Source organism: Cibotium barometz, chloroplast, assembly GCF_041138505.1.
Source record: "Cibotium barometz chloroplast, complete genome".
NCBI classification, from domain to species: domain Eukaryota; kingdom Viridiplantae; phylum Streptophyta; class Polypodiopsida; order Cyatheales; family Cibotiaceae; genus Cibotium; species Cibotium barometz.
In genome coordinates this window covers 23,776-50,910 of record NC_037893.1, presented here as the reverse complement: position 1 = coordinate 50,910, position 27,135 = coordinate 23,776, and the positions used below count along the sequence as shown (strand labels likewise).

General features: G+C 40.7%; 14 protein-coding genes and 11 non-coding genes across 25 annotated transcripts, besides 1 other annotated feature; 19 read left to right on the top strand and 6 right to left on the bottom strand. All coding sequences in view use genetic code 11, as the record gives it.

Annotated features, from left to right (window-relative positions):
* Positions 1 to 27,135: part of a sequence feature (large single copy region; LSC) that runs on past both edges of the window.
* On the top strand, positions 84 to 518 carry ndhC (NADH-plastoquinone oxidoreductase subunit 3). Its single transcript has one exon. It carries the CDS (start codon positions 84 to 86, stop codon positions 516 to 518), a length of 435 nt encoding a protein of 144 aa, YP_009490489.1.
* On the top strand, positions 437 to 1,192 carry ndhK (NADH-plastoquinone oxidoreductase subunit K). The gene has a single exon. It carries the CDS (start codon positions 437 to 439, stop codon positions 1,190 to 1,192), a length of 756 nt encoding a protein of 251 aa, YP_009490488.1.
* On the top strand, positions 1,234 to 1,755 carry ndhJ (NADH-plastoquinone oxidoreductase subunit J). The gene has a single exon. The coding sequence runs from the start codon at positions 1,234 to 1,236 to the stop codon at positions 1,753 to 1,755; it is 522 nt and encodes a 173-aa protein (YP_009490487.1).
* Positions 1,977 to 2,049, bottom strand: trnF-GAA. The gene has a single exon. It is a non-coding gene; the product is annotated as a tRNA-Phe (tRNA).
* Positions 2,418 to 3,062, bottom strand: trnL-CAA. The gene is made up of 2 exons: positions 3,029 to 3,062; positions 2,418 to 2,469 (listed from the first exon to the last, which is right to left on the bottom strand). It is a non-coding gene; the product is annotated as a tRNA-Leu (tRNA).
* On the top strand, positions 3,741 to 4,364 carry rps4 (ribosomal protein S4). The gene is given in 1 exon segment: positions 3,741 to 4,364. A coding segment is annotated over 1 exon segment (624 nt).
* On the bottom strand, positions 4,856 to 4,942 carry trnS-GGA. The gene has a single exon. It is a non-coding gene; the product is annotated as a tRNA-Ser (tRNA).
* Positions 5,520 to 7,413, top strand: ycf3 (photosystem I assembly protein ycf3). Its single transcript is given in 3 exon segments — positions 5,520 to 5,643; positions 6,373 to 6,602; positions 7,248 to 7,406. Coding segments are annotated over 3 exon segments (513 nt in total).
* On the top strand, positions 7,745 to 9,997 carry psaA (photosystem I P700 apoprotein A1). Its single transcript has one exon. The coding sequence runs from the start codon at positions 7,745 to 7,747 to the stop codon at positions 9,995 to 9,997; it is 2,253 nt and encodes a 750-aa protein (YP_009490484.1).
* psaB (photosystem I P700 apoprotein A2) lies at positions 10,023 to 12,227 on the top strand. Its single transcript is given in 1 exon segment — positions 10,023 to 12,227. A coding segment is annotated over 1 exon segment (2,205 nt).
* Positions 12,448 to 12,750, top strand: rps14 (ribosomal protein S14). Its single transcript has one exon. It carries the CDS (start codon positions 12,448 to 12,450, stop codon positions 12,748 to 12,750), a length of 303 nt encoding a protein of 100 aa, YP_009490482.1.
* On the top strand, positions 12,863 to 12,937 carry trnfM-CAU. Its single transcript has one exon. It is a non-coding gene; the product is annotated as a tRNA-Thr (tRNA).
* Positions 13,377 to 13,448, top strand: trnT-GGU. Its single transcript has one exon. It is a non-coding gene; the product is annotated as a tRNA-Thr (tRNA).
* Positions 15,019 to 16,080, top strand: psbD (photosystem II reaction center protein D2). The gene has a single exon. It carries the CDS (start codon positions 15,019 to 15,021, stop codon positions 16,078 to 16,080), a length of 1,062 nt encoding a protein of 353 aa, YP_009490481.1.
* On the top strand, positions 16,064 to 17,449 carry psbC (photosystem II CP43 chlorophyll apoprotein). Its single transcript has one exon. It carries the CDS (start codon positions 16,064 to 16,066, stop codon positions 17,447 to 17,449), a length of 1,386 nt encoding a protein of 461 aa, YP_009490480.1.
* trnS-UGA lies at positions 18,215 to 18,303 on the bottom strand. Its single transcript has one exon. It is a non-coding gene; the product is annotated as a tRNA-Ser (tRNA).
* On the top strand, positions 18,666 to 18,857 carry psbZ (photosystem II protein Z). Its single transcript has one exon. It carries the CDS (start codon positions 18,666 to 18,668, stop codon positions 18,855 to 18,857), a length of 192 nt encoding a protein of 63 aa, YP_009490479.1.
* On the top strand, positions 19,043 to 19,113 carry trnG-GCC. The gene has a single exon. It is a non-coding gene; the product is annotated as a tRNA-Gly (tRNA).
* On the top strand, positions 19,696 to 19,767 carry trnC-GCA. Its single transcript has one exon. It is a non-coding gene; the product is annotated as a tRNA-Cys (tRNA).
* On the top strand, positions 20,172 to 20,261 carry petN (cytochrome b6/f complex subunit 8). The gene is given in 1 exon segment: positions 20,172 to 20,261. A coding segment is annotated over 1 exon segment (90 nt).
* psbM (photosystem II protein M) lies at positions 21,708 to 21,812 on the bottom strand. Its single transcript is given in 1 exon segment — positions 21,708 to 21,812. A coding segment is annotated over 1 exon segment (105 nt).
* Positions 22,260 to 22,332, top strand: trnE-UUC. Its single transcript has one exon. It is a non-coding gene; the product is annotated as a tRNA-Glu (tRNA).
* Positions 22,487 to 22,568, top strand: trnY-GUA. The gene has a single exon. It is a non-coding gene; the product is annotated as a tRNA-Tyr (tRNA).
* On the bottom strand, positions 22,660 to 22,733 carry trnD-GUC. The gene has a single exon. It is a non-coding gene; the product is annotated as a tRNA-Asp (tRNA).
* On the top strand, positions 23,865 to 27,113 carry rpoB (RNA polymerase beta subunit). The gene is given in 1 exon segment: positions 23,865 to 27,113. A coding segment is annotated over 1 exon segment (3,249 nt).

The following is a 27,135-nucleotide window of genomic DNA, read 5'->3' as shown; positions in this document are numbered from 1 at the left end:
TTCACTTCCCCAAAAAACCTATACGTGTTACACCTATTGTGGTATAGCAAGATGAGAACTTTCAAACCGAAAGGAGTATGTGAATGTTTCTGCTCCATAAACATGATTCTTTCTGGATTTTTCTACTAGTATCTATATCTATTCCCTATTTAGCGTTTTCGATTTCCGGATTTATCGCCCCCACCCGCAAGGGACCAGAGAAATTGGCAAGTTACGAGTCGGGTATTGAACCAAAGGGAAATACCTGGATTCGATTCCAGATCCGTTATTACATGTTTGCTTCGGTATTTGCAATCTCCGACGTCGAGACAGTCTCTCTCTATCCTTGGGCTATAGGTTTCAAGGAATTGGGTCTATTCGCCTTCATTGAAGTGATCATCCTTATACTTATACTAATAGTTGGTTCGGTTCATGCATGGCGAAAAGGAGCATTGGAATGGTCTCAATTCCCGAATATTCAAGTGAGAGAAGCAAAAGCAGAGTTGACCCTCGGGAAAATCTATTTATCAATTCAATAGAGTCTTTGTTCCCCGACCAGGGCGCATCAAATTCAATTCTTTTAGCTAACATTAATGATTTTTCCAATTGGTCCAGACTATCTAGTTTGTGGCCACTCCTATACGGCACTAGCTGCTGCTTCATCGAATTTGCCTCGCTAATCGGTTCGCGATTCGACTTCGACCGATATGGTCTAGTACCCAGATCCAGTCCCAGACAGGCGGACCTTATTGTGACAGCCGGTACGATAACCATGAAAATGGCCCCGTCCCTGGTAAGACTATACGAACAAATGCCCGAACCAAAATATGTAATTGCTATGGGAGCTTGCACCATTACAGGAGGCATGTTTAGTACAGATTCCTATAGTACCGTTCGCGGGGTAGACAAATTAATTCCCGTGGACATTTATTTACCGGGTTGCCCGCCCAAGCCTGAAGCTATTATTGATGCTGTGACGAAACTTCGCAAGAAAATGGCTCGGGAAAACTATACGGATCAAACTTCTCGTCACACTCGAAATAAATATTTTAGTCTAAATCACCGACTCCGTTTCGTACCCAATATTCATACTGGTGAATATAATCAACAAATAGCTAATCGGCGCACAAAATCCCTGTTAAATCTTTTTTCGGGAGGTTCGGAGAATATTAAAGACAAGTTTGAAGAATCAATATCAGAAACCGATGAGTAAATCTAGTTTATAGGTAGAAAGAAAAAAAGGTATTAACCAATATGAATACTATTGATAGAAATGAGTTCAATACCGAGACGCAGGGTCGATTATCTGCTTGGTCAACTAGGCACAGGTTCGCCCATAGACCTTTAGGTTATGATTATAGGGGTGTCGAGACCTTACAGGTCAAAGCAGAGGAGTGGCTGTCTGTAGCTGTTGCTCCATATGTGTGTGGTTTCAATTATCTGCGTTCCCAATGTGCTTATGATGCGACACCGGGAGGACCCTTAGTCAGCGTGTATCATCTCACGCAGATGCAAGATGAGGCGGATCAACCCGAAGAAGTATGTATAAAGATCTTCGTTCCCAGAGAAAACCCCAGGATCCCATCGGTTTATTGGGTTTGGAAAAGTTCTGACTTCCAGGAACGGGAATCTTATGATATGTTGGGAATCACTCATCAGGGTCACCCACACCTTAAGCGTATATTGATGCCTGAGAGCTGGATCGGATGGCCTTTGCGCAAAGATTATGTTGTACCCAACTTTTATGAGTTACAGGATGCCTATCAGGTTACGTAGAAACGCAAGGCACTTAGTTGAAAGAATCATCCTCCTATTAATCATTCTCATTCAATTCTTATTAAGATTGCTTAATGTTTACCAAGCAAAGCCCGAATGATCCGTCAATTCTTCAAGATACTTCTGTATCCGGCCCCTCATCCATTTTCCATTTTATTAGTCTCTTCATAGACTAATATCTTTCATGTTATCGGATCAAACTATTTTCTATTCTATTTGTATGCCAGGAACCAGGCTTGAACTGGTGACACGAGGATTTTCAGTCCTCTGCTCTACCGACTGAGCTATCCCGGCCAACGTCTCTACGGAGATGCCTCAAATTCAAATGAGACGGATATCTTTTCTCTTCGATCTATCTCTGCCCAATTGAACTGAACCAATAAATAACCTTGGTAAAACAATATTATTGTTGTTCAATATTTTATTGAGTTTTCAAATGAACCACTCAAATAGTCTTTTAGGCTTGGTGAGTGGTTCATTTGTGATCAATACTCAAATAAGATGTTAAACTGCTTTCAAAAGGATATGGTATTAATCCAAATTGATCGAGCTATGAGTCAAAGATATAAGATTTGCTACCCCCTCCTCTAGTTCGAAGAAGTGAGAAAACCATATGGATCTGAATAATCTATATATAGATTGGAGATTATACCCTGTTCTGTTGGGGATAGAGGGACTTGAACCCTCACGGTCCTATAAAGACCAACGGATTTTCTTTCTACCACAATTTGCATTGCTACTTCTAGTAACCGTGTAGAATGGGACTCTATCTTTATCCACGATAAGATTATTAATTGCTACTATTTGTCAAGTAGTATTCATTAGAATACTACGGGAGACAGGCACTGTAACAGGTAGAAAAGAGATATGAGAGTTAGGAGTAATAGAATCTATATATCTATAATTTGATAAATTGAAATTATTGGTGTGATCCTGCGAACGAATGTCAATTTTAAACCGACAACTGGGGTCGCGTTCGATCCTTATCCAACTAGAAAAAGCTTTTTTTTCCTTTCTTCGTCCCATATTCCTGTGCTTTATCTCGTTCGATCACCCATATGGAGCAGTTACATATTCAGTTACTTTAGAAATAAGAATTAATAGATTGTTCGTTAGAATAGCCCCCGTCGAGTCTCTGTACCTATCTCGTTTCGTCATCTAAAATTTAGATGAGATGAGATTTGGCTCAGGATTGCCCGCAAAATAATCCTAGGTTCCCCTGAATCTGGGAGCTGTCACTCGGTACGTTTCCATACCTAGGCTCAATCTGATTGAGTCCGCAGCGTCTACCATTCCGCCATATCCCCCCCTTTGGGCCCCAACAAACTGAAACAACAAATATACAATTGACTAGAAGTTTTCGATATGCTATCTACTACTGCGTCTTTTATTCCAACCGGGCCATAACCCCTCTATCAGTCTAGAGGTATGATGGGGCAGAAACGTATCCTTTGATTATGCGTCGGAATCTCTTACTTTATTACATCCTCGAGCATTTCTTATTTTTCTTTTTTGAGTCAAAAAAGAGGAACATAATTCCATTGATCTAGAAAGAATAGATACTCGTTTAGTAATGGAATCTAATTAGATTCCGCTTCTCGGTTACACCTTGCTCACCTATCAGACATCTATCAGCAGAATTATACATGAATGTACCGATTGAGGCAATACAATATCCAATCTAGTCAATTTTTATTTCTGATCAATTTCATTATATGAATGGGTATGCTACAGGGTCTTCGTTCGATACAAATCATGGTCCACTATTGAGTGTTTGTTTACCAACCCCCTCCCCCCCCCCTCTTCTTCTTTTTAAGAGTTGATGACAAATTGAGTATTTGTGAGTTCTCATTCATATGTTATGATTGTCACAAATACTAATCGTTACTGAAATTGATTGAATATTTTTTTATAAATGGTATTTTCATACCAATCCCTGAAAATCTTATTTTCATTTATGAAACGTTTACAGAAAAGGAGTTTTTACGTCTCGCTACCGAGGACCTCGTTTGAAAGTGATACGTCGTCTAAAGGATTTACCCGGGCTTACAGGTAAAGCATCCAATCCGGGAGAAACTCGAGTTGCTGCTGATCAATCCACTTCGAGAAAAATCTCTCAATTTTGCGTGCGTTTGGAGGCCAAACAGAGATTACGTTTTAATTATGGATTAACAGAACGCTAATTACTTAGATATGTTCGTATTGCTAGAAAAACTAAGGGTTCGACAGGCCAAGTACCACTGCAATTACTTGAAATGCGTTTAGATAATATTATTTTTCATTCAGGTATGGCTTCGACTATTCCTGCAGCTAGACAATTAGTTAATCATAGACACATCGTAGTAAACGACCGTATTGTGGATGTACCAAGCTACCGCTGTAAACCGAAAGATATTATTACTGTCCGGAATCGACCAACTTCCTCTAATGTACTGAGGAGCGGCATTAATGAGTCTTCTCGAGGGGACGAAATACCAGATCATTTAACTCTTTCTCTATTGGAAGGCAACAGGCCAAAGGGGTTGGTGAATCGGATTGCCAATCGGGAATCTATCGATTTGAATATAAATGAATTATTAGTTGTCGAGTATTATTCTCGCAAAGCTTAACCCTAGGTGATTTAGGATTTATTGAGTAATTACTTAACTTAATAAAATAATTTGATTTGAGAATCCTTGTAACAAGGATTCTTAGGCAATCTACTCAAAATAATAAGTAACAGATAGATTACTTAAAAAAAAAAAACAAAGATTAAGAAATCTTTCCGATATATCTGATTCATTTCTTTTGGCAAAAACCAATCCCCAATAATATTGGACTTTAGTATTTTTTAGTTTCAAACAGATTAAATCGACGCATCATACAATATTCCGAGCCGCCAATACGGGTGATTTCAAACAACAAATGATTCTATTACCAATAGATTTTCAATAGACTGAACCTAGGATCCCTTACCGTTATCAAACGTTCCTCCAATATTATTAGAAACTGTTGTTCTAGACTAATCTCAGGTTTCTGATGAATTAGCAACTTACCAAGATATGGCAATCGAAGAAAAAAGAGAGGGATATACAGAGATATAAAACTACAAAATACGGAGAGGAAGGAGAGGGATTCGAACCCTCGGTAAACAAAAGCCTACTTAGCATTTCCGGTGCTACACCTTAAACCGCTCGGTCACCCTTCCTGTGGGATTTGATTACTCAAATACTTTCACATATTTTAGAGATTTAGGTAGCAAAATGACAAGTTAGTAGTCAATGAAAATTAGAAAGAAATAATTTTTGATATATAGATTTAAGATTCACCAGTTATTAAAAACGAGGATTAATCTTCAAGATTGGGATAAAAAGAATAACGAGATTTGACACATAGATCTTTAGGTATTCTGAAAATATTTTCATACATCCTCGATCCCTATAAATGAGTAGGTTTTGATGAAACAATATGGAATAGGTTTCATTGGAGGAGGAATAGATCCAAGCTGTTGATGGATTTCCTACGAGCCTGGACGCCCTTTCTATATCTGATAAATAGTTGTTTAGTACAGAGCTGCTTATTCCATGGAATCCTTTTATTCCGTTTCATTCTCCTATTTGATTGAAAAAAAATGAGGTACATAAACATTAAAGAGATGTACAATGTGCCTTATGGCTTTATTACTCTTTACTTTCCGTATTATCAAATATATCCCTTTTTTTGTAACCTCGATTAATCTAATAATAAGTGGAATGTGAGAGAGAAAAAAAAAATTAGAATTGATTATGCCTAGATCTCAGAGAAATGACAATTCTATTGACAAAACTTTCACAATTATAGCAGATATTTTGTTACAAATTCTACCGACCACTAAGAGAGAAAGGGAAGCTTCTACATATTATAGGGATGGTGCGATTCGCGAGGGGAATCAATTCGGCTTTATTCAGAATGAATTGAGGGGGTTCCAGTCTCAATAGACCCACATTTGGTGAAGGTGTGTTTTGATTGGGAAGCAAGTCCTTCGGTCGCGTATCCACGATTGATGCAGCCTCGGATGCTACAGCTCCAATTTCTCTTGGATCTTGGTATCAAGCAAAAGGTTAAACCTATGAAATGATATGTGATGAGTGGTTTCATGGGCAAAAGCATAAGGGAGGGGGGGGGGGCGCCACGTGTAGGAATCGACAATACAAAGGCTTCGTTAAATTTCAGTTTCGCCACGTATCGCACCTTTCCGACAATTTTCAAGTGGTGGCAACTATCGATAGTGATTGGGACAACAAACAGCCATCCCGTTTGTGTTTTGGATGCCCTTAGAATCATCGAAGATTGTCGAGGTGATTAATCCCCGCAAAATACAAAGCGTTGGGAACGAAGAAATTGTCAAAGAGTTTATTTATAGTACCAAATTGGGGTGACATAATTGTCTCAATAAAAAAAAAAATTCTTTGCAAGAAGGATGGTTAGACATTAGTTTCGGGAGACACTAGCCCCCACTTAACTATAGGTTAGGAATAGAAATAGTTAGACTATTTCAAATACTATTATCCCGCCGTGCATCAGGTGGGAGGAGCCGTATGAGATGGGAATCTCACGTACGGTTTTGGAGCGGAGCCTATTTGCATTAGCAACCGTAACGGATGTCAGCCCAATCTGAAGGAGAATATGCAGAAGCTTCATAAAATTACTACAAAGCTATGCGTTTAGAGATTGATTCTTACGATCGGAGTTACATACTTCATAATATAGGTCTTACTCATACTAGTAATGGGAAACATGCGAAAGCTTTGGAATACTATTTTCAAGCATTGGAGCGGAATTCTTTTCTGCCACAAGCTCTTAATAATATGGCTGTGATCCGTCACTACGTGCGATTATCTATACCTTAGGATCTTCCAGTTTGTAACTATTCAACCAACGAAAAGGGCTTCCCACAAACAGACTTTCGGACAAAAGTTGTCACAAGCTGTGGGGAATCCAGTACCCCCTTCCCGGCACAACCCAGGTTTGAGGGAGGGACATAGCCTAACTATCCCATGGATAATTGATTGAATCGAAGGATATAGCACCGTAAAGATTCATCATTGAAAATCTGGGTCGATACGATGAAATTGGTCCACCCAAGAAGTTATACAATTTATCTCTGTAGCAGAGTTGATTGGGAAAATAAAAAAGAAGTAGCGGGCCACGGTGTAGCATCAAATCCCAAAGGAAGAATCTATCTAAATGGATCCATATTGAGAATAGGGTAGTTAGTTTTGAAAAAAAAAAAGAAAAATCTTATTCTTTTTTATTAACTAGGAGTACGGAAAAGATTCTATTCGAGGCAAATGGAATTAGAAAACCCTATCAGTGACTATTTTCTTAGCTCCTTCACAAATCAGGATTAACCCTTCTCTCTCTTGATTCGATAAACAAGGGGCTAATGAGTAGTCGTTCGAGCCGTATGAGGTAGGAAACTCTCAAGTTCGGTTCTAAGGGAGGAGATCGTGAAAGAATCTATCCATCCTGACCGAGGGGAACAGGCCATTCAACAAGGAGATTCGGAGGTTTCAGAAGCTTGGTTCGATCAAGCTGCTGAGTATTGGAAACAAGCAATAGCACTTTCCCCCAGTAATTACATTGAAGCACAGAATTGGTTAAAAATTACAGGACGTTCTTTTTTTATTTAGTGAGTGAAAGAAGCACAGCGACCTAGATGAAAAAAATGTAACAAATAGTATTAGGAAAAAAAAAAGTCTTGCTTACCCAACCTTCACTCAGTCACACTTCGCTTCTTCCCCCTATTCAACGATCAATTTTGCAAAGTCCATGAGGCACTAGTCGATTGTGTAATAATAAGATTAAATGCCTGCCCCGCATAACTCTTCTATCGCAGCTGTTCCAGTTCCAAACTCAAGGGGAAAAAGAATACTTTACTAGTTAGTAGTAAAAATTCTAGTTCTTAGAAGTTTCGTATCCTCTGTTGGTAGGTTGTTGCTATCCCTCGTCCGAAGAGAGGAGAGTCTCGATGACTATTCGTTCACCAGAACCAGAAGTCAAGATTATGGTGGAAAAGGATCCCGTGAAAACCTCTTTTGAGAAATGGGCTCAACCTGGACATTTCTCGAGAAATTTGGCTAAGGGTCCTAGTACCACCACATGGATTTGGAATCTACATGCTGATGCTCATGATTTTGATAGTCATACCTCTGACTTAGAGGATATATCCCGTAAAATATTTAGCGCTCATTTTGGTCAACTAGCTATTATTTTCATCCGGCTGAGCGGCATGTATTTTCACGGGGCTCGTTTCTCCAATTACGAAGCATGGCTAAATGACCCTACTCACGTTAAGCCTAGCGCTCAGGTGGTTTGGCCAATAGTGGGTCAAGAGATACTTAATGGGGATGTGGGCGGGGGGTTTCAGGGAGTACAGATAACGTCTGGATTCTTTCAAATTTGGCGAGCTTCCGGAATAACTAATGAATTACAGCTCTATTGCACAGCCATCGGTGCTTTAATCTTTGCAGGATTAATGTTCTTTGCTGGTTGGTTTCATTACCACAAGGCTGCTCCAAAATTGGCCTGGTTCCAGAATGTAGAATCCATGCTGAATCACCATCTAGCAGGTCTCTTGGGGTTGGGTTCGCTAGCGTGGGCGGGACATCAGATACACGTTTCGCTACCAATTAACCAATTATTAGATGCGGGAGTTGACCCCAAAGAAATACCCCTTCCTCATGAATCTATTCTTAATCGTGATCTTTTGGCTCAAACGTATCCTAGTTTTACAAAAGGATTAATCCCATTTTTCACTCTTGACTGGTCAGAATACTCCGATTTTTTAACCTTCCGGGGGGGATTGAATCCAGTAACAGGGGGGTTGTGGCTGACCGATACCGCGCATCACCATCTAGCCATTGCAGTTCTTTTCTTGGTAGCTGGTCATATGTATAGAACCAATTGGGGTATTGGACATAGTACGAAAGAGATTTTAGAAGCTCATAAAGGCCCCTTCACTGGTGAGGGTCACAAGGGTCTTTATGAAATTCTAACCACTTCATGGCATGCTCAATTAGCTATTAATCTTGCCATGTTAGGCTCTTTAACAATTATAGTGGCCCATCACATGTACGCTATGCCGCCTTATCCGTACTTAGCCACCGATTATGCTACACAACTCTCCTTGTTTACCCATCACATGTGGATCGGGGGTTTCTTAGTAGTTGGCGCGGCTGCACACGCAGCTATTTTTATGGTAAGGGATTATGACCCGACCACTCAATATAACAATCTGTTAGATCGTGTCATTCGGCATCGTGATGCTATAATTTCACATCTTAACTGGGTCTGCATCTTTCTAGGTTTCCATAGTTTCGGCCTATACATTCATAACGATACTATGAGTGCTTTGGGACGTCCCCAAGATATGTTTTCAGATACCGCTATTCAGTCACAACCCATATTCGCTCAGTGGGTGCAAAATACTCATGCTTCCGCTCCTGGTTCAACCGCACCTAATGCAGCGGTAGGTACTAGCTTAACCTGGGGGGGTAGCGACTTAGTAGCAGTAGCTGGCAAAGTTGCTTTAGCACCAATCCCATTAGGTACTGCAGATTTCTTGGTACACCATATTCATGCATTTACAATTCATGTTACTGTATTAATATCACCGAAGGGTGTTCTGTTTGCACGCAGCTCTCGCCTAATACCCGATAAAGCAAATCTTGGTTTTCGTTTTCCTTGCGACGGGCCCGGTAGAGGAGGTACCTGCCAGGTATCTGCTTGGGATCACGTTTTCTTAGGGTTGTTCTGGATGTACAATTCCATCTCAGTAGTTATATTTCACTTCAGTTGGAAGATGCAATCCGATGTACGGGGTAGTATAAGTGAACAGGGAGCAGTGAACCATATCACTGGGGGAAATTTTGCGCAAAGTTCAACAACTATTAATGGATGGCTACGTGACTTCTTGTGGGCACAGGCTTCCCAAGTCATTCAATCATATGGTTCCTCGTTATCCGCATATGGTCTTCTATTCTTGGGTGCTCATTTTGTTTGGGCTTTCAGCCTAATGTTCCTATTCAGTGGTCGCGGATACTGGCAAGAACTCATTGAATCTATTGTTTGGGCTCATAATAAATTGAAAGTTGCTCCTGTTACCCAACCTAGGGCTCTGAGTATCATACAGGGACGTGCCGTAGGAGTAGCTCATTACCTTCTGGGTGGAATCGCCACAACATGGGCGTTCTTCCTAGCGAGAATCATTGCAGTGGGATAATGGCTAGGAGGATTTGAGAAACATTACGGCATCAAGATTTCCAAAGTTCAGCCAGGGTCTATCCCAAGACCCAACTACTCGTCGTATCTGGTTCGGTATAGCCACTGCGCATGACTTTGAGAGTCATGACGATACTACCGAGGAGCGTCTCTATCAAAAAATATTTGCTTCTCATTCCGGTCAATTAGCTATAATTTTTCTCTGGACCTCTGGGAATTTATTCCATGTGGCTCGGCAGGGTAACTTCGAGGCATGGGTGCGAGACCCATTACATGTAAGGCCAATTGCTCATGCTATTTGGGATCCTCATTTCGGTCAGCCAGCTGTCGAAGCTTATACTCGGGGAGGGGCTCCGGGTCCAGTCAATATTGCTTATTCTGGTGTATATCAATGGTGGTACACCATTGGTCTACGCAACAACCAAGATCTTTATACTGGATCTATCTTTTTGCTAGCCATTTCCGCTTCATTCTTACTGGCTGGCTGGTTACACCTACAACCTAAATGGAAACCGGGCATTTCCTGGTTCAAAAATGCTGAATCTCGGCTCAATCACCATCTTTCAGGACTCTTCGGGGTGAGTTCTTTAGCTTGGACGGGGCATTTGATCCATGTAGCTATTCCTGAATCTAGGGGTGGACATGTGAGATGGGATAATCTGTTAACCGCAACCCCGCATCCTCAAGGCTTGGGACCATTCTTCTCGGGTCAGTGGAGTGTTTACGCACAGGATCCTGACTCCAGTAACCACTTGTTTGATAGTGCCCAAGGAGCAGGAACAGCTATTTCAACTTTTCTGGGGGGATTTCATCCACAAACTCAAAGTTTATGGCTAACTGATATTGCTCATCATCATTTGGCAATTGCAGCTGTGTTTATTATTGCTGGTCACACGTACAGGACTAACTCTGGTATTGGACATAGTATGAAAGAGATTTTGGAGGCTCATATTCCTCCAGGCGGCAGATTGGGGCGTGGACACAAAGGACTTTATGATACGGTCAATAACTCCCTCCATTTTCAACTAGGACTCGCTTTAGCCGCTTTAGGAGTCACCACTTCCCTAGTTGCGCAGCATATGTATTCGTTGCCTGCTTATGCTTTTATAGCACAAGATTATACGACCCAAGCCGCACTATACACCCATCACCAATATATTGCCGGGTTTATCATGACAGGAGCCTTCGCGCATGGGGCTATATTCTTTATTAGAGATTACGATCCGGAACAAAATAAGGATAACGTCTTAGCAAGAATGTTGGAACATAAAGAAGCAATAATAGCCCATTTAAGTTGGGCTAGTTTATTCCTAGGGTTCCACACTCTAGGGCTCTACGTCCATAACGATGTAATGCTAGCCTTCGGAACTCCGGAGAAGCAGATTCTTATTGAACCTGTATTTGCTCAATGGATCCAATCTGCTCACGGTAAAGCTTTGTATGGTTTCGACGTACTTCTATCCTCGGCAGATAGTCCAGCAATTAATGCCGGTCGGGGCTTATGGTTACCCGGTTGGTTGGATGCTATTAATAACAATAGTAACTCATTATTTCTAACGATTGGACCTGGGGATTTTCTAGTTCACCATGCTATTGCTTTGGGTCTACACACAACTACACTGATTTTAGTGAAAGGTGCTTTAGATGCGCGAGGCTCCAAGCTGATGCCAGATAAGAAAGAATTCGGTTACAGTTTCCCTTGCGACGGTCCAGGTAGAGGTGGTACCTGCGACATTTCAGCTTGGGATGCCTTTTATTTAGCAGTTTTCTGGATGCTGAACACCATTGGATGGGTCACTTTCTACTGGCACTGGAAACATATCACCCTGTGGCAAGGTAATGTTGCTCAATTTAATGAATCCTCTACTTATTTGATGGGATGGTTGAGGGATTATTTACGGTTGAACTCTTCGCAACTTATTAATGGCTACAATCCCTTCGGTATGAACAGTTTATCTGTATGGGCATGGATGTTCTTATTTGGACATCTCGTGTGGGCCACTGGATTCATGTTTCTGATTTCCTGGCGCGGTTACTGGCAAGAACTCATTGAAACTCTAGCTTGGGCCCACGAACGTACACCCTTGGCAAATGTGATACGCTGGAAGGATAAACCAGTTGCTCTTTCTATTGTTCAAGCACGATTAGTGGGACTAGCCCATTTCTCTGTAGGTTACATATTTACCTACGCAGCTTTTCTAATAGCATCTACATCAGGTAAATTTGGATAACTCTATCTCTCTCTTCTTCGACTAGCGAAACGTCTATGCGTCGGGCTCACCCTCACTACCCCCTACATCTGAGCCAATCGCAAGACCAACTATCTATGGCTTAATAGATATAAACAAATTGATTTATTTATTTATATCTATATTAACTGATAAATAAGAACTTTGATTGCAGATCCAATCCATTTTAGAATAGTATTCCAATCCTGTTGACCTATAGATTATGGCAAAGAAGAGTCTCATTGAGAAGGAGAAAAAAAAAGAAAAATTGGTGAAAGAATATGATCTCATTCGTCAATCTTTGAAACAACAGATCAGAAAGGGTTCATCAATCCAGGAAAAAATAAAGATTTCCAAGGGATTACAATCTCTACCGCGTAACAGTGCACCCGTCCGTCTCCGTAACCGATGCTCCCTAACCGGACGACCCAGATCCAATTACCGAGACTCTGGTTTATCTAGACACGTACCTCGCGAAATGGCACACACTTGTTTGCTGCCTGGAGTAATAAAATCGAGTTGGTGAAAAAAGTATTATTCAATAAAAAAAAATAGATATTTATAGATTAACAATTTTTTCTCATGTTCAATGTAATTATTCAAGGAATGTGTAATAATTACATTGAAGGTATCAACTACGCGGGGTAGAGCAGCTTGGTAGCTCGCAAGGCTCATAACCTTGAGGTCACGGGTTCAAATCCTGTCTCCGCAAAGGAAACCGTTAATTCTCTATCTAATGAAGTGATAAGACACCCTTACCTATGGGTTTTACCCTAATCATTTTATCTCTCGTGTCCTACTGACCAATCAACCCCAAGCCTTGTAGATCGTAGGCCGCATAATTACGAGTATTTCCATTATTTTCTAGGTTATGCTTATTCCACGTTACATGAAAAAAAAAAAAGAATAGTATTTCAATCTTTAATAGTCTTTCAATATTTTTTTTTTACCCATTATTGGTTGGAGAGGAAAATAGGAATAGAGGGTCTAAAAAGGAATTATCAACACAACTATCTTTTGCTTCGTCTCAAATCAAGATTTTCTTTTACCAAGTTCTAGTATCTGGAAAGAATAAAAAACGGAACAAACAAAATAGTTTTGTTTTTTTGTATACCACGTAGAATTTCCCTCAATTAGACCATTTATTTGTAGGCCCTTTTAACTCAGTGGTAGAGTACCGCCATGGTAAGGCGTAAGTCGTCGGTTCAAATCCGATAAGGGGCTAATCAAATAGTTGTACAAAATATCAAACTCGAGCTGTCTCTTTTTGACAGAAGCACCCAGATCAGTATGATCTGCGTGCGAAAGCACAATACAATATTGTCCCTTTCATTTCCTGAAAATGGTGAGGATACTGACACTTAAACATTTTTTATTCAAAAAGGGGTGGAATGTTGATACTCACCCAAATGCCCATCAAATGAGAATCTTTCGATTCTCCCATTTACCATTTGATTGAACCTGAATTGAATCGATAAAATTATTGATAGGTTGAGGGGGAATAAAAAAATCATTTAATTGATAATCCTAGAATCGGTGCAGGGCTAGCTCCGTTCAAATTAGATTTCTCAGTTGAATTGTTTTTCTCACCCTGATTCCTAATTGGAAATGTATCGTTAACCACGATACTGAAGAATCAAATGAATATAATCCCTAATATTATAGATTATTTAGTTACCCCTAGCGTGGGAATTCGATATGAATTCTCAGTATCAATAGATTTCTATTCAGTCTAAAAAATCTTGGATAATCGCTTTTTCTGTATAGATAATTTCCAGTTATTGAGTTATTGAATAATTTTTCCGACCCCCTTAATTAAATAATTAAGACTCCTGTTTTTTATATTCCTCAAAGAATCAAAATTTATTATTTTGCCATCGGAACTCGAAGCAGGGGTATAGGCCTTTCATTCAATGTCGATATTTTTAACAACTATTCCATTCGAAGCTAGGTCGGGGTAGGCCACTACCCATTCGCACAATTCGGGACCAGAAAGCTTTCAATTTTTATTGGAGATTGGTAAAATAATTATTGGGATGTTCCTAAAGTATAGATGAGTACCATAAAAATACAGATCAGATGGATCTATAGACGTGCGTATACTCTCTATACTACTAACCCTTTCACGGATTCTCAGAGACAGATTTTTTCCTTTTCGAACCCCTTTTCTCTCTTTACCAGTAAAAAATCAAATAAGAAAAAAAAAAAAGTTGGAATAATATACCGGTACTGCGGGAAAATATCTAATAAATGCCAATGATTGTTTGACGAAAGAAAGAATATCTTTGGGATGGAGTCCCAAATTAGGGTCCGTCGATGCGGCAGAAGGGTTGACGAAATCTCGGAAGAAAAGAAAGGCTTACCCACTTTCTGGGGAATTACGTAACAAAATGTTTCGTCTCGAGACTAAGTCGATATTGATAGATTGAAAAAGGAGAGACAATTAAAAACGTAATATTAGATGGGAAAAAAGGAAGAATAATAAGGAGAAGAATAGACAAAAAACTAGAGAGGAAGGAAAATAAAAAGAGGGAGAAAGGTAAGATAAAAAGAGTGAGAAATAATGGAATGAAAACGAAGAAGAAAGAGAGGAAGCGAAAAAATCCTGAAAGATCTATCAGTATCATTCTCGTGTGATGACTACCGGAGGTATGCTGTTTCGGTGAACGATTTTTCCAGAAGGGACAACGATGTAATGGTTCAATCTTATGCAAAGTAACGTAACTATACCATTTCATAGAATGGAAAGAAGGGAACCCAGAAATGGTTCGAAGAGTTGAGTGAGGGAATAACTATGACCATCGCCATTGGAAAATCTTCCAAGGAACCGAAAGATTTATTTGATAGTATGGACGATTGGCTAAGAAGAGATCGTTTCGTTTTCGTAGGTTGGTCTGGTCTATCACTCTTTCCCACCGCTTACTTCGCTTTAGGTGGTTGGTTCACCGGTACAACCTTCGTTACCTCGTGGTATACTCATGGATTAGCTAGTTCCTACTCAGAAGGTTGTAACTTCTCGACTGCCGCAGTTTCTACTCCTGCTAATAGTTTAGCCCACTCCTTGCTTCTGTTATGGGGTCCCGAAGCACAAGGAGATTTCACCCGTTGGTGCCAATTAGGAGGTCTATGGACCTTCGTTGCTCTTCATGGTTCCTTTGCTCTGATAGGTTTCATGTTACGTCAATTCGAACTTGCTAGGTCCGTACAATTACGTCCCTACAACGCAATAGCGTTCTCCGCCCCTATTGCCGTTTTCGTCTCTGTATTCTCGATCTACCCCTTGGGGCAATCCGGTCGGTTCTTCGCACCCAGTTTCGGTGTAGCAGCTATCTTTCGATTCATTCTCTTTTTTCAAGGTTTTCATAATTGGACGTTAAACCCATTCCATATGATGGGGGTTGCGGGAGTTCTTGGTGCCGCCCTTTTATGCGCCATTCATGGTGCCACAGTGGAAAACACTCTATTTGAAGATGGTGATGGTGCGAACACATTCCGCGCGTTTAACCCAACTCAATCCGAAGAGACTCATTCAATGGTAACTGCTAATCGTTTCTGGTCCCAAATATTCGGTGTCGCTTTCTCTAACAAACGTTGGTTACACTTTTTCACGTTATTCGTGCCAGTGACCGGTTTATGGATGAGTGCTATTGGAGTAGTTGGTCTCGCCCCGAATCTACGCGCGTACGACTTTGTTTCCCAAGAAATTCGTGCAGCAGAAGATCCTGAATTTGAGACTTTTTACACAAAGAACATCCTATTAAACGAAGGTATTCGTGCTTGGATGGCGGCTCAGGATCAGCCTCATGAAAACCTTGTATTCCCCGAGGAGGTCTTACCCCGTGGAAACGCTCTTTAATGGAACCCTCTCTCTGGGTGGTCGCGATCAAGAAACCACAGGTTTCGCTTGGTGGGCCGGTAACGCCCGACTCATCAATCTGTCTGGTAAATTACTTGGTGCCCACGTGGCTCATGCTGGTTTGATTGTATTTTGGGCCGGAGCTATGAATCTATTTGAAGTGGCTCATTTCGTTTCGGAAAAACCTATGTATGAACAAGGGTTGATCTTACTTCCTCACCTAGCTACCCTGGGTTGGGGGGTAGGTCCTGGCGGGGAAGTCACAGATACTTTCCCTTATTTTGTTTCCGGAGTACTTCATTTGATCTCTTCCGCAGTTCTAGGGTTTGGGGGCATCTATCACGCTCTGATTGGGCCCGAAACTTTGGAAGAATCCTTTCCGTTCTTTGGCTATATATGGAAAGATAAGAATAAGATGACCACAATTCTAGGTATCCATTTAATACTATTAGGCGTCGGTGCCTTCCTCCTAGTGTTCAAAGCACTCTATTTTGGAGGTTTGTATGATACATGGGCACCTGGGGGCGGGGATGTAAGAAAGATTACGAATCTTACCCTAAGCCCGAACGTTATCTTTGGTTATCTACTAAAATCTCCCTTTGGCGGAGAGGGCTGGATCGTAAGTGTGGATAATCTAGAAGATATTATTGGGGGACATGTCTGGTTGGGATCTATTTGTATTTTCGGGGGAATCTGGCACATATTAACGAAACCATTTGCTTGGGCTCGTCGCGCTTTCGTATGGTCCGGAGAAGCTTACTCGTCCTACAGTTTAGGAGCTCTTGCCATCTTTGGTTTCACCGCTTGTTGCTTCGTCTGGTTCAACAACACAGCATATCCTAGCGAATTCTATGGTCCCACTGGCCCAGAAGCTTCTCAGGCTCAAGCTTTTACCTTTCTTGTCAGGGACCAACGTCTCGGTGCTAACATAGGTTCCGCTCAGGGACCCACTGGTTTGGGTAAATATCTGATGCGTTCCCCTACGGGAGAAATCATATTTGGAGGCGAAACCATGCGTTTTTGGGACCTTCGCGCTCCTTGGTTGGAACCCTTAAGGGGTCCTAATGGTTTAGATCTAAGTAAGCTAAAGAGGGATATACAACCGTGGCAGGAGCGACGATCCGCGGAGTATATGACTCATGCACCCTTGGGCTCTCTCAACTCCGTGGGTGGAGTAGCTACCGAGATCAATGCCGTGAACTATGTATCTCCTCGGAGTTGGTTGGCAACTTCTCATTTCGTTCTAGGATTCTTTTTCTTCGTGGGCCACCTATGGCACGCGGGAAGGGCTCGTGCAGCTGCGGCCGGGTTTGAAAAAGGAATTGATCGTGATACCGAACCCGTTCTTTCTATGACACCCCTTAATTGAAAATTAAAACTTGGGGGAGAATTGTTGGGATGATGAGGAGAAAAAAATATTTCTCTACTTCTACTAGTGGGTTAATAGCTGCTGGATATATGTACGTCCCTGTTAGTGAATTCACCACATCGAGGTAGATTCTATCTATCTATCTAAATAGATAGATAGATATCAAATAGTGTCTATTCTTCCGAAACAATAATTTATGAAGAACCACGAACCAGAAGCTTCAATAGCAGCCGCGCCTATTTAGTTACGTCTACGGAAATACTCCTGCCGAATACCCCATTTTGGGGTGGTAGGGGTGGCATGTCGATAAGAATAGGCAAACTCAAGGATCATTTGAATCCCCGTGAGTCACATACGGTAACGCGTGGATCCCCCCTATGGGGGGGGTGGGGGGTGGACTATTGAGATTGAGACAACATCATTTTACTTTTCCGGCGAATCAGTCGATGGGACTAGTGCCAATCTAAAATGTATTTAGTCGGTATTTCATTTTGCACATATGCTACCATCCCTCGAGCCTTGAGAGATATTGATGCGGGTTCGAGCCACAACCGAATGCCAAAATAAAACTATTTTCAGACTGCTCGCTTTAGTAGATGGAAAGTGAATTATTACTAAGAAAAAAAAGTTATCCCTGGGTTTCATTTCATTACCTGAAGTATACTATATACTATCGGATGATTCTTTTAATCAATAATTCTTTTAGACCATTTATATATCTTAGTTATTTCGTCCCTGAATATTTGTTGGTATTAAGCCAATAGTAGGAGAGAGAGGGATTCGAACCCTCGATGGCGTTTCGACACCATGCCAGTTTTCAAGACTGGAGCCATGAACCACTCGACCATCTCTCCTGGAGAGGCGGATTCCTTACCCAGTAATCGAAAGTATTAATCATCTACTTTAGGTGAAGTAGGAATCTTATCAATCTCAAGACATATGTATTGTATCAAGATCCACCTCTACTGTGAAAGATATAGAGTGGGAGGAATCTCATAAGATTGATCATTGATCGCGGAGTTGCTGTGGATGATCATTCCGAATGGCGAGATTTTCACTTTCATGCGACGACTCATTGATAGATTCAGTGACATTAGATTCTGGAGTACTAGAAAGGTTTTGGTTCTCCCTCAAATACCTGGTACAGTGAAAATCTCACCGGATGGGGATTGGATGGTACAAATAACCCATTCCTGATATGGAGGGAATCAGAATTATGACTATCGCTTTCCAGTTGGCTTTATTCGCATTAATTGCTACCTCATTTCTACTAGTTGTTGGTGTACCTGTCGCGTTCGCCTCCCCCGGCGGTTGGTCCAGCAATAAAAATATTGTCTTTTCGGGGGCTTCATTATGGATCGGATTAGTTTTTTCAGTAGGTATACCCAACTCCTTTATTTCTCAATAATTCGATGCTTCGGTTCCTCTTCTCGTAATTCACTGTTACGAAGGGGGTGGGGGGGGGGGGGGGGTCCTCTCGCCCGTAATAAATTCATTAAGGATCGGGGTCTAATGAATAAGCTAGATATGTCAATCTGTAGAATTACTATACATTAAGTACGTGATGTGGTGTAGAATGCGGTAACAGGTTGTGCGGATATAGTTGAATGGTAAAATGTCTCCTTGCCAAGGAGATGACGCGGGTTCGATTCCCGCTATCCGCCTATCAAATCACTAAGGAGTCTGCTATATACGCGAAATGACGCATTAAGAATCAATCATTGCAGGAATTATTAATTTATTTTTTGTTTCCCTATCCGGGGGGGCGGTTCTTTTATATTCTGAATCTTAAGAACTCCGATCATACCCTATAGAGAGGCATCCCAGTGCGGATGGATCAAGTGATTCTTTCAAAAAACGCGCAAGGGGGTTCAACGACAGTATTAATTGATTTGATTGGAATTATCCACCCCTCCCCCCCCCTAAAAAAAAAACAAGGAAAAGGGTGGAAAGATGACTGTATTGGTAATTTGGTTGAAAGATAATGAACCGTGTGGAAAGGCCGGCCAATCCGGCCCAATTTCTTTATGAAATCTCAATTAATTGAGTTGCTGTCAGGGGATGGAGTAAAGCGGAGTAATCTAGTCAGTAATAGATAGATTAGGTAGGTAAATAGTATAGGGGAATAAGCAACTTGCTAATGTTTCTGTTCCATAGTATACTCATCAGTAACTACTTGCTATCAAGTATTCCGTATCAAGAAGGTTTCTTCTTGAATTGAGATCTGTCGCAGATAGTTAGGTAAGGGCGATATAGTCAAGCGGTAAGACGGAGGATTGCAAATCCTTCATTCCCCAGTTCGAATCTGGGTGTCGCCTGATCCAAGCTTTGATGAATATATCAATGTTTATATTGATATTTTTTTTTTTTCAGGGATTGTTTGTTGCGCCGAAACCGGATACAAATAGAGATGCTCTATAGTCTATTATAGCCTATCACGTTAAATGTATATCGATGCGTCACATATAAGCAATCCCAATAATAGTATATCATCGGTTTATGAGTTAAAGGTCTGAATCATCAAGATTTTGAAATAGATATTTGGTAACATTAAAAAAAAAAATATATACATCCTCACTATCTTTTGTTATTGGGGTATCCTATTGAATAGGAGTGTAATTTTCACGCACGGTATGTCTCTAAGCCCGGACTCGTATTTGGACTCATAAATATTCAATAATTAGTAAATCTCAAGAGAGTTGAAGGGATAGGAACTATAATTACGGATCTAGTTAGTATAGCTTGGGCTGCCCCGACGGTGATTTCTACATTCTCCCTCTCACCTGCAGTTTGGGGAAGAAGTGGGTTATAACAAACGGTTAACCATTTCTCTCATAGTCTGATTCGGGGAATGCCAATCGTTGTAACAGTACCAACGATTCGTGTTATCCCTGCCCCAGAATCCTTTTCTCAGTGGGAAACATATATAGTATGAGATACTCTCCTACCCTGTCTTCGAGAGAGAAATAATCTCTCTCTTTACCTTCAATCTATGTAGAAATGTTTTCGTTCGGGAGGATCCAGCCACAGAAGTTTCTCCCTGTAAAGTATCCGCTGGTTACTCTTTCTAAATGTATTAATATGGTCATTCTACGAATCTACGAATCTACGAATCTAAATTATTAAAAATGATATGTGTTCCAGTTCCACCTGGAAGTATTTCAGACGATGGTAGGATGGGATTCAGACGACAACCCTGAAAGATGAGAATGCTTCGACATAATGGGGTAAAGAAATAATCATAATCACAATATTGGGTGGGATAAGCTGAGATTTTTTAGGTTAGATGGCTGGCACCCCCCCCCACCCCACCTAAAAACTATATGTGATTATTTTGTCTCGTTGTGACTTAAGCGATGTGGGTAATTATCAGAATATTATTCTTCACTTATAGGTCACGTTAGTGCTTCTAATCGAACTTCCTGGATTATCTCTTGCCGGATTGAGCTAATGAATAGCTGGCTATCCCCCATGCATCTGGATCGAAATAGATAGATGGGTAAATCTATCTGTCTATTTTTCTTGTTCCAATGTGGTTTGTTCTTTATATACCTGATATACCCTGTTCTACATTCCATTGTGTGTGGAATACAAGAATCCTTAGATCTATCTTTAGCTCCGTCGTCCACACATACACATGTATATCTATATTTATTTTCCAGAGGAAATAAGTTAGAATCAAATAGATGTCACAAAAAGGTAACGTCTTGGAATCCCTATTTTTACTCTTCCCGTTAGTTCTCGAATGTTGAAGAACCATATTGAATCAATTTAATCATGGATCCCTTTTTTCTATCTCCAAACCTAACCTACTATTTCTGCTACTGCTTCAAGTTCCGGATCTTTTGCATAAAGATATGTTGAGAATGAGAGATACTTTTGACAAGTACACTTGAGATAACACCTCTAGGATAGGATCCCTGGGGTTCGCTTTTTGTAGGGGCATACAAAAAGATACCTATCGCTAAATTTGATTTATCAATATCCGTGAATTCTATCTATTTATCTATTCGCAGATAATAGATTGAGATATAGATAAATAGATAGATAAAAAATAAAGATTCCGATTGAAAGAAAAGGGACTGAAGAAGATTAATCAGGAAGGAGCGTAGGGACCAGTAATTTATTACTAACAACTATATTGCGTATTATTGTCTCGTCCGGAATACCAGCCTCATTCTTTATCCTGCAACAAACAATCCTTCTATGTTTCCCTACTCGCTTCTGTACACTGAGGATTAAGAGATTGATCCTCGAACTAATTATTTTGAGCGACCGTTTGAATGTAAAGAATGAGTGGAAAAGCTGTAGGGATTAGGATGAAAAGTGCAGTGGCTACGAACGCAAGAATATTGACTTCCGTATTAATAGTTCAAATCAATTGAGGAATAGCTTGAGTGGTCCCATTGGGAAATAAAAACTCTTGGGCTCTATTATGAACCATCTATTTCTAATTAGTTTAGTCGGGTCGACCGAATAAAGTATCTCCAATTAATCAAAGATAAGGGAGTATTAAAGTTGAATTTTCAATATCGATTACATAGTATATCATGAAATGAAATCTCGAGAATACCCGATTCCTCTCTTCCTCGCGGCAATAACCTACCCCTGACCCTTTCTCTTTGGATCGATCAATCCGCTGATGCAATCTGGTAAGGGGTATTAGAAACCCCCTCAAATGATTAGTCTAATTTAATAGGTTGGAGAATAAAAAAAAAAGATTTGAGTCTTGTTACTTCTCTATTGTTTCGAGAGATAAATTGAATTGACGATTAGTAGAGAATACTCTATGATTTTAAGGGGTGATCAGGCCCCCATCGTCTAGAGGCCTAGGACATCTCTCTTTCAAGGAGGCGACGGGGATTCGAATTCCCCTGGGGGTATTCCTTTTGCAAGAACCTCGCGATCGTACTAGAAAGATTCTTCTTATTATCTTATCGGTTTGTACTCAAACTAGGGGTCCGACTCAATTATCGGGATGCAACCGCGAACCAACCGGTAACCCTACTTTTGAAACTGAAATGTCCCATAATCTGTGGGTCGATGCTCGAGTGGTTAATGGGGGCGGACTGTAAATCCGCTGGCGGCGCCTACGCTGGTTCGAATCCAGCTCGACCCAAGTCTGAGACCATAGATTCATTTGTGGCGTCGTTTATCTCGTTAATATCGCAACTGAAACCCTAAAGCATTTCACTAGAATTAGGATTTATCGGGATTGACGGGTCTCGAACCCGCAACTTCCGCCTTGACAGGGCGGTGCTCTAACCAATTGAACTACAATCCCAGGAAGTAATTAGATTTTATCTAGCGGCTGCTTCAAAGTCAACGATCTTTTTTTAGGTTAAAAAAAAAAAAATTGATGAAGATGAAATAAATTTATCAAAAATTCAAACCTAATCTTTAGGCATCTATCTAACTTATCTAAATCATAGATACAATGGTGGGGGGCGAGACTATTTCAATCCCGTGAAACATAGGACATCGATGGAGATCCTTGCGCTATAACCACCCAGTGCTTGTTTCTATTACATATGAGGATTCCATCAAGACGATATTCTTTGAATATCTGCTTAACAAATCAATAAGTTAACCCAATAATTGGTTATTGAATTGACTAAACAAAAACCTTTCATCATTTTTTTGCTTCTGGTTTTTTTTGCTTCTGGTTTTTTTTTGCTTCTGGTAGTTAATTTACCGCGGCTATTCTTCCAGTTTTCGTGGATTAACCCTTACCGTATGCGCCGCCCCATCTACAGAATTCCCCTTCGTCCACCCCTACACTCTTCCCATGCCTCTATTGTCCTCAAAATCCCAATATACCTCCCATTTCTATTTCTAGAAATAAATCGTTCAGACTTCTATTAATCTGTTACGAGGACTTGCGTGGAAAGGAAACAAGATTTATCCATTTATCTGAAACTCCTTTGGTATAACTTGGAACTATCCCCCAACCCCCCCCATTTTCCTAGTAAGTAGCTTCCCGTAGATTCAGATTCAATCGGTGAATCATTAATAGTGCCGAGGTTGCCACCGGCTGGGAATAAAAAAAACCACCCATCTATTCTTTCACGCTTCCCTAGCAATCAAAATTATTGATATAATATACTTGCGGAGTTTGTCTTTGTTTGCTGCGAGTCATTAAATATTTTTGAATCGTCACAAAAATTTTGGATACGTGAGCTCTTAATTCGTCATAGAATTATTTTTATGAAGATGTAGGTTCATGGGGTTCGAGTTGCGCAGACCCCTTACAGCCTACTTTCATAATCTAACACCTGGTACAAAAAGTTCCTGTAAAAGATATCCGTGACTCCCCACCCTCCCTTTTTTTCTTCTCTTTTCCTTTAACCTCTTTGTCTTTTATAGGGCTAGAAAGAAAGGAAAAGAAATCTAATTGATATAGTTTTGCTTGAGAATGAATCTCGGTGTAATATTAGGAGGAGATAGAAACACGCCTGTACTGCCAGAACTTGCACGAATTCAATTCGAAGGATTTAACCGTTTCGTTCACGAAAGATTGCTTGAAGAACTTAAGAACTTTCCGAAAATTGAAGATACAGATAAGGAAGTTGAATCCTGATCTATTAGTGAACAGTATCAATTGACAGAACCTTCAGTCGAAGAGAGAGATGCTGCGTATCAATGTGTTACATATTCATCCGATCCATATGTACCAGCCTAATTGACTCGGAACAGAGACGGAGTAGTGGAAGAAGAGGCTGTACGCCTCGGATCCATTCCTTGGATGAATTCTCAAGGGACGTTCATCATTAATGGAATTGCTAGAGTTTTGATTAATCAAATACTGAGAAGTCCTGGTATCTATTACAACCGCGAATCGGATCAAAAAGGAGTCTCTGCATATACTAGCACCGTAATCTCGGATCGGGGAGGAAGATTTAAATCAGAGATGGATAAGAAAGACAGGATATGGGTTCGTATCAGCAAGAAACGAAAAGTATCCATTCTGATCTTATTAATAGCTATGGGGTTAAGCAGAAGAGATATTTTACAGAATGTCCGTTACCCTAAGATTTTTTCAAATATCTTGAAGAAACAAAAAGGGGCTATTGAATCATCAGAGGATGCTATAGTGGAACTTTACAAACACCTATACTCTGCTACAGACGTAGATATAGCATTTTCAGAATCTATATTCAAGGAATTACAAAAGAGATTTTTCCAGCATAGATGTGAATTAGGACGGGTTGGTCGACGAAACTTAAACATCAAGCTAGCTCTGGATGTACCCGAAACGGAACATTTTCTATTACCCCAAGACGTATTAGCAGCCGCGGATCATTCAATCGAAATAAGCTATGGTATGGGTAACCTTGATGACATAGATCATCTAAAAAATCGACGTGTTCGATCTGTGGCGGATCTGTTACAGGAACAAATGAAATTGGCCTTAAACCGTTTGGAGAATCCGATCCGATAAAATCTTCGTAGAGCCGTTAGGCGTAAACGTCTATTAACTCCCAGAGGATTAGTAACGTCTGTCCCAGTAATAGCAACTTCCAAAGAGTTTTTCGGTTCACATCCCTTATCACAATTTTTGGATCAGACCAATCCACTATCAGAAATGGTTCATAAACGAAGATTAAGTTCTTTAGGTCCCGGGGGGTTGACACGGCGAACCGCTAGTTTTTAAGCTCGAGATATTCATTTTAGTCATTATGGGCGTATATGCCCGATCGAAACATCCGAAGGCATGAATGCTGGCCTCATCTCATCATTAGCTATTCAGGCAAAAGTTAGCAATTCTGGATCCTTGCAGAGCCCTTATCTTAAAATGTCCGAATCGGCTGAGGAAGAACAATTAATTGATTTATCCCCCGCTGAGGATGATTATTATCGAGTAGCAACTGGAAATCTATTAATATCGGAATGGAGGATTAGAGAAAGAGAAGTTATACCGGTTCGGTATCGACAAGAGTTTTTAAGCGTTCTATGGGAGCAAGTCGATTTCCGAAGCATTCATCCTCTACAATATTTTTCTATCGGAGCTTCTCTTATTCCATTCATTGAGCATAATGACGCAAATTGCGCCTTGATGGGTTCTACTATGCAACGTCAAGCGGTTCCACTCTTTAAGCCTGAAAGATGTATTGTAGGGACTGGGTTAGAAGGTTAAGTAGCCTCGGATTCTGGAGGTGCAACTGTATCTGAACGAGAAGGATGGATTCAATATATTGATGGTAATAGAATTACACTATCTACGACCGATGAAGAGAGCGATGAAGAAGGTTTAAACACTACAGATACCAAATTACGAATTTATGAACGTTCTAATAACAATACCTGTATACACCAAAAGTCTACGGTTATGCCAGGAGAACTCTTGAAAGGCGGAGAAGTTGTAGCGGATGGAGCAGCAACCGTTGGGGGAGAATCAGCTTTAGGTAGAAATATCTTAGTAGCCTATATGCCTTGGGAGGGATACAATTCTGAAGATGCAGTATTGATTAGTGAACGTTCGATATACGAAGATATTTTTACATCTTTTCACATTGAGAGACATGAAGTTGAAGTTTGTGCAACAAACCAGGGTCCTGAAAGAGTTACTAAGGAAATACCTCAATTAGATAGTTATGCACTTCGACATTTGGACAATAATGGGCTTGTAGAGTCGGGATCTTGGGTAGAAGCAGGGGATGTTTTGGTGGGTAAACCGACGCCACAGGAGGGGGCGGATTCATTACGTGCTCCAGAAGGAAGATTGTCACAAGCCATTTCTGGTATTCAATTAGTTAACGCAAGAGAGAGTTGTCTGAAAGTCCCTATTGGTGGAAGAGGTCGAGTCACTGACGTTAGGTGGGTTTATCCCGAAGACGATACTACGAATGATTCAGAGGTTATTCATATATATATCTTATAGAAACGTAAGATACAAGTAGGTGATAAGATAGCTGGTAGGCATGGAAATAAAGGTATTGTGTCAAAGATCTTACCCAGACAGGATATGCCTTATTTACAAGATGGTACACCAGTCGATATGATATTAAGTCCCTTAGGAGTACCTTCATGAATGAATGTAGGATAGATTTTTGAGTGTTTGCTCGGGTTAGCTGGGGAATTTCTGAAAACCCATTACCGGATAGTACCTTTTGATGAAAGATATGAGCGGGAGGCTTCTAGAAAACTAGTATTTTCAGAGCTTTGTGACGCGAGTACCGGGACTCGTAATCCATGGTTATTTGAGCCCGAACATCCCGGAAAGAGTCGATTGATCGACGGACGAACGGGTGATCCTTTCGAGCAACCAATTACGATCGGAAAGGCCTATATAATGAAATTGATTCATCAGGTTGATGATAAAATTCATGCACGATCCAACGGGCCCTATGCGCTTGTTACGCAACAACCCCTCAAGGGGAGATCTAGACGGGGGGGACAACGAGTTGGAGAAATGGAAGTTTGGGCTTTGGAGGGTCTTGGTGTATCTCACACGCTGCAAGAGATGCTTACAATTAAATCAGATCATATTCAAGCTCGTTACAAAGTACCTAGTGCTATTACGACCGGGAAACCCGTTCATAAACCCAATACGGTTCCAGAATCTTTCCGATTGCTAGTTCGAGAGTTACGGTGCATGGGTCTGAATCTGGAGCACAATTTTATATTTGAAGAAGATTCGGGGAGGGGGAGTGAAGATATTTGATATTTAATCGAAACTTTTTTTT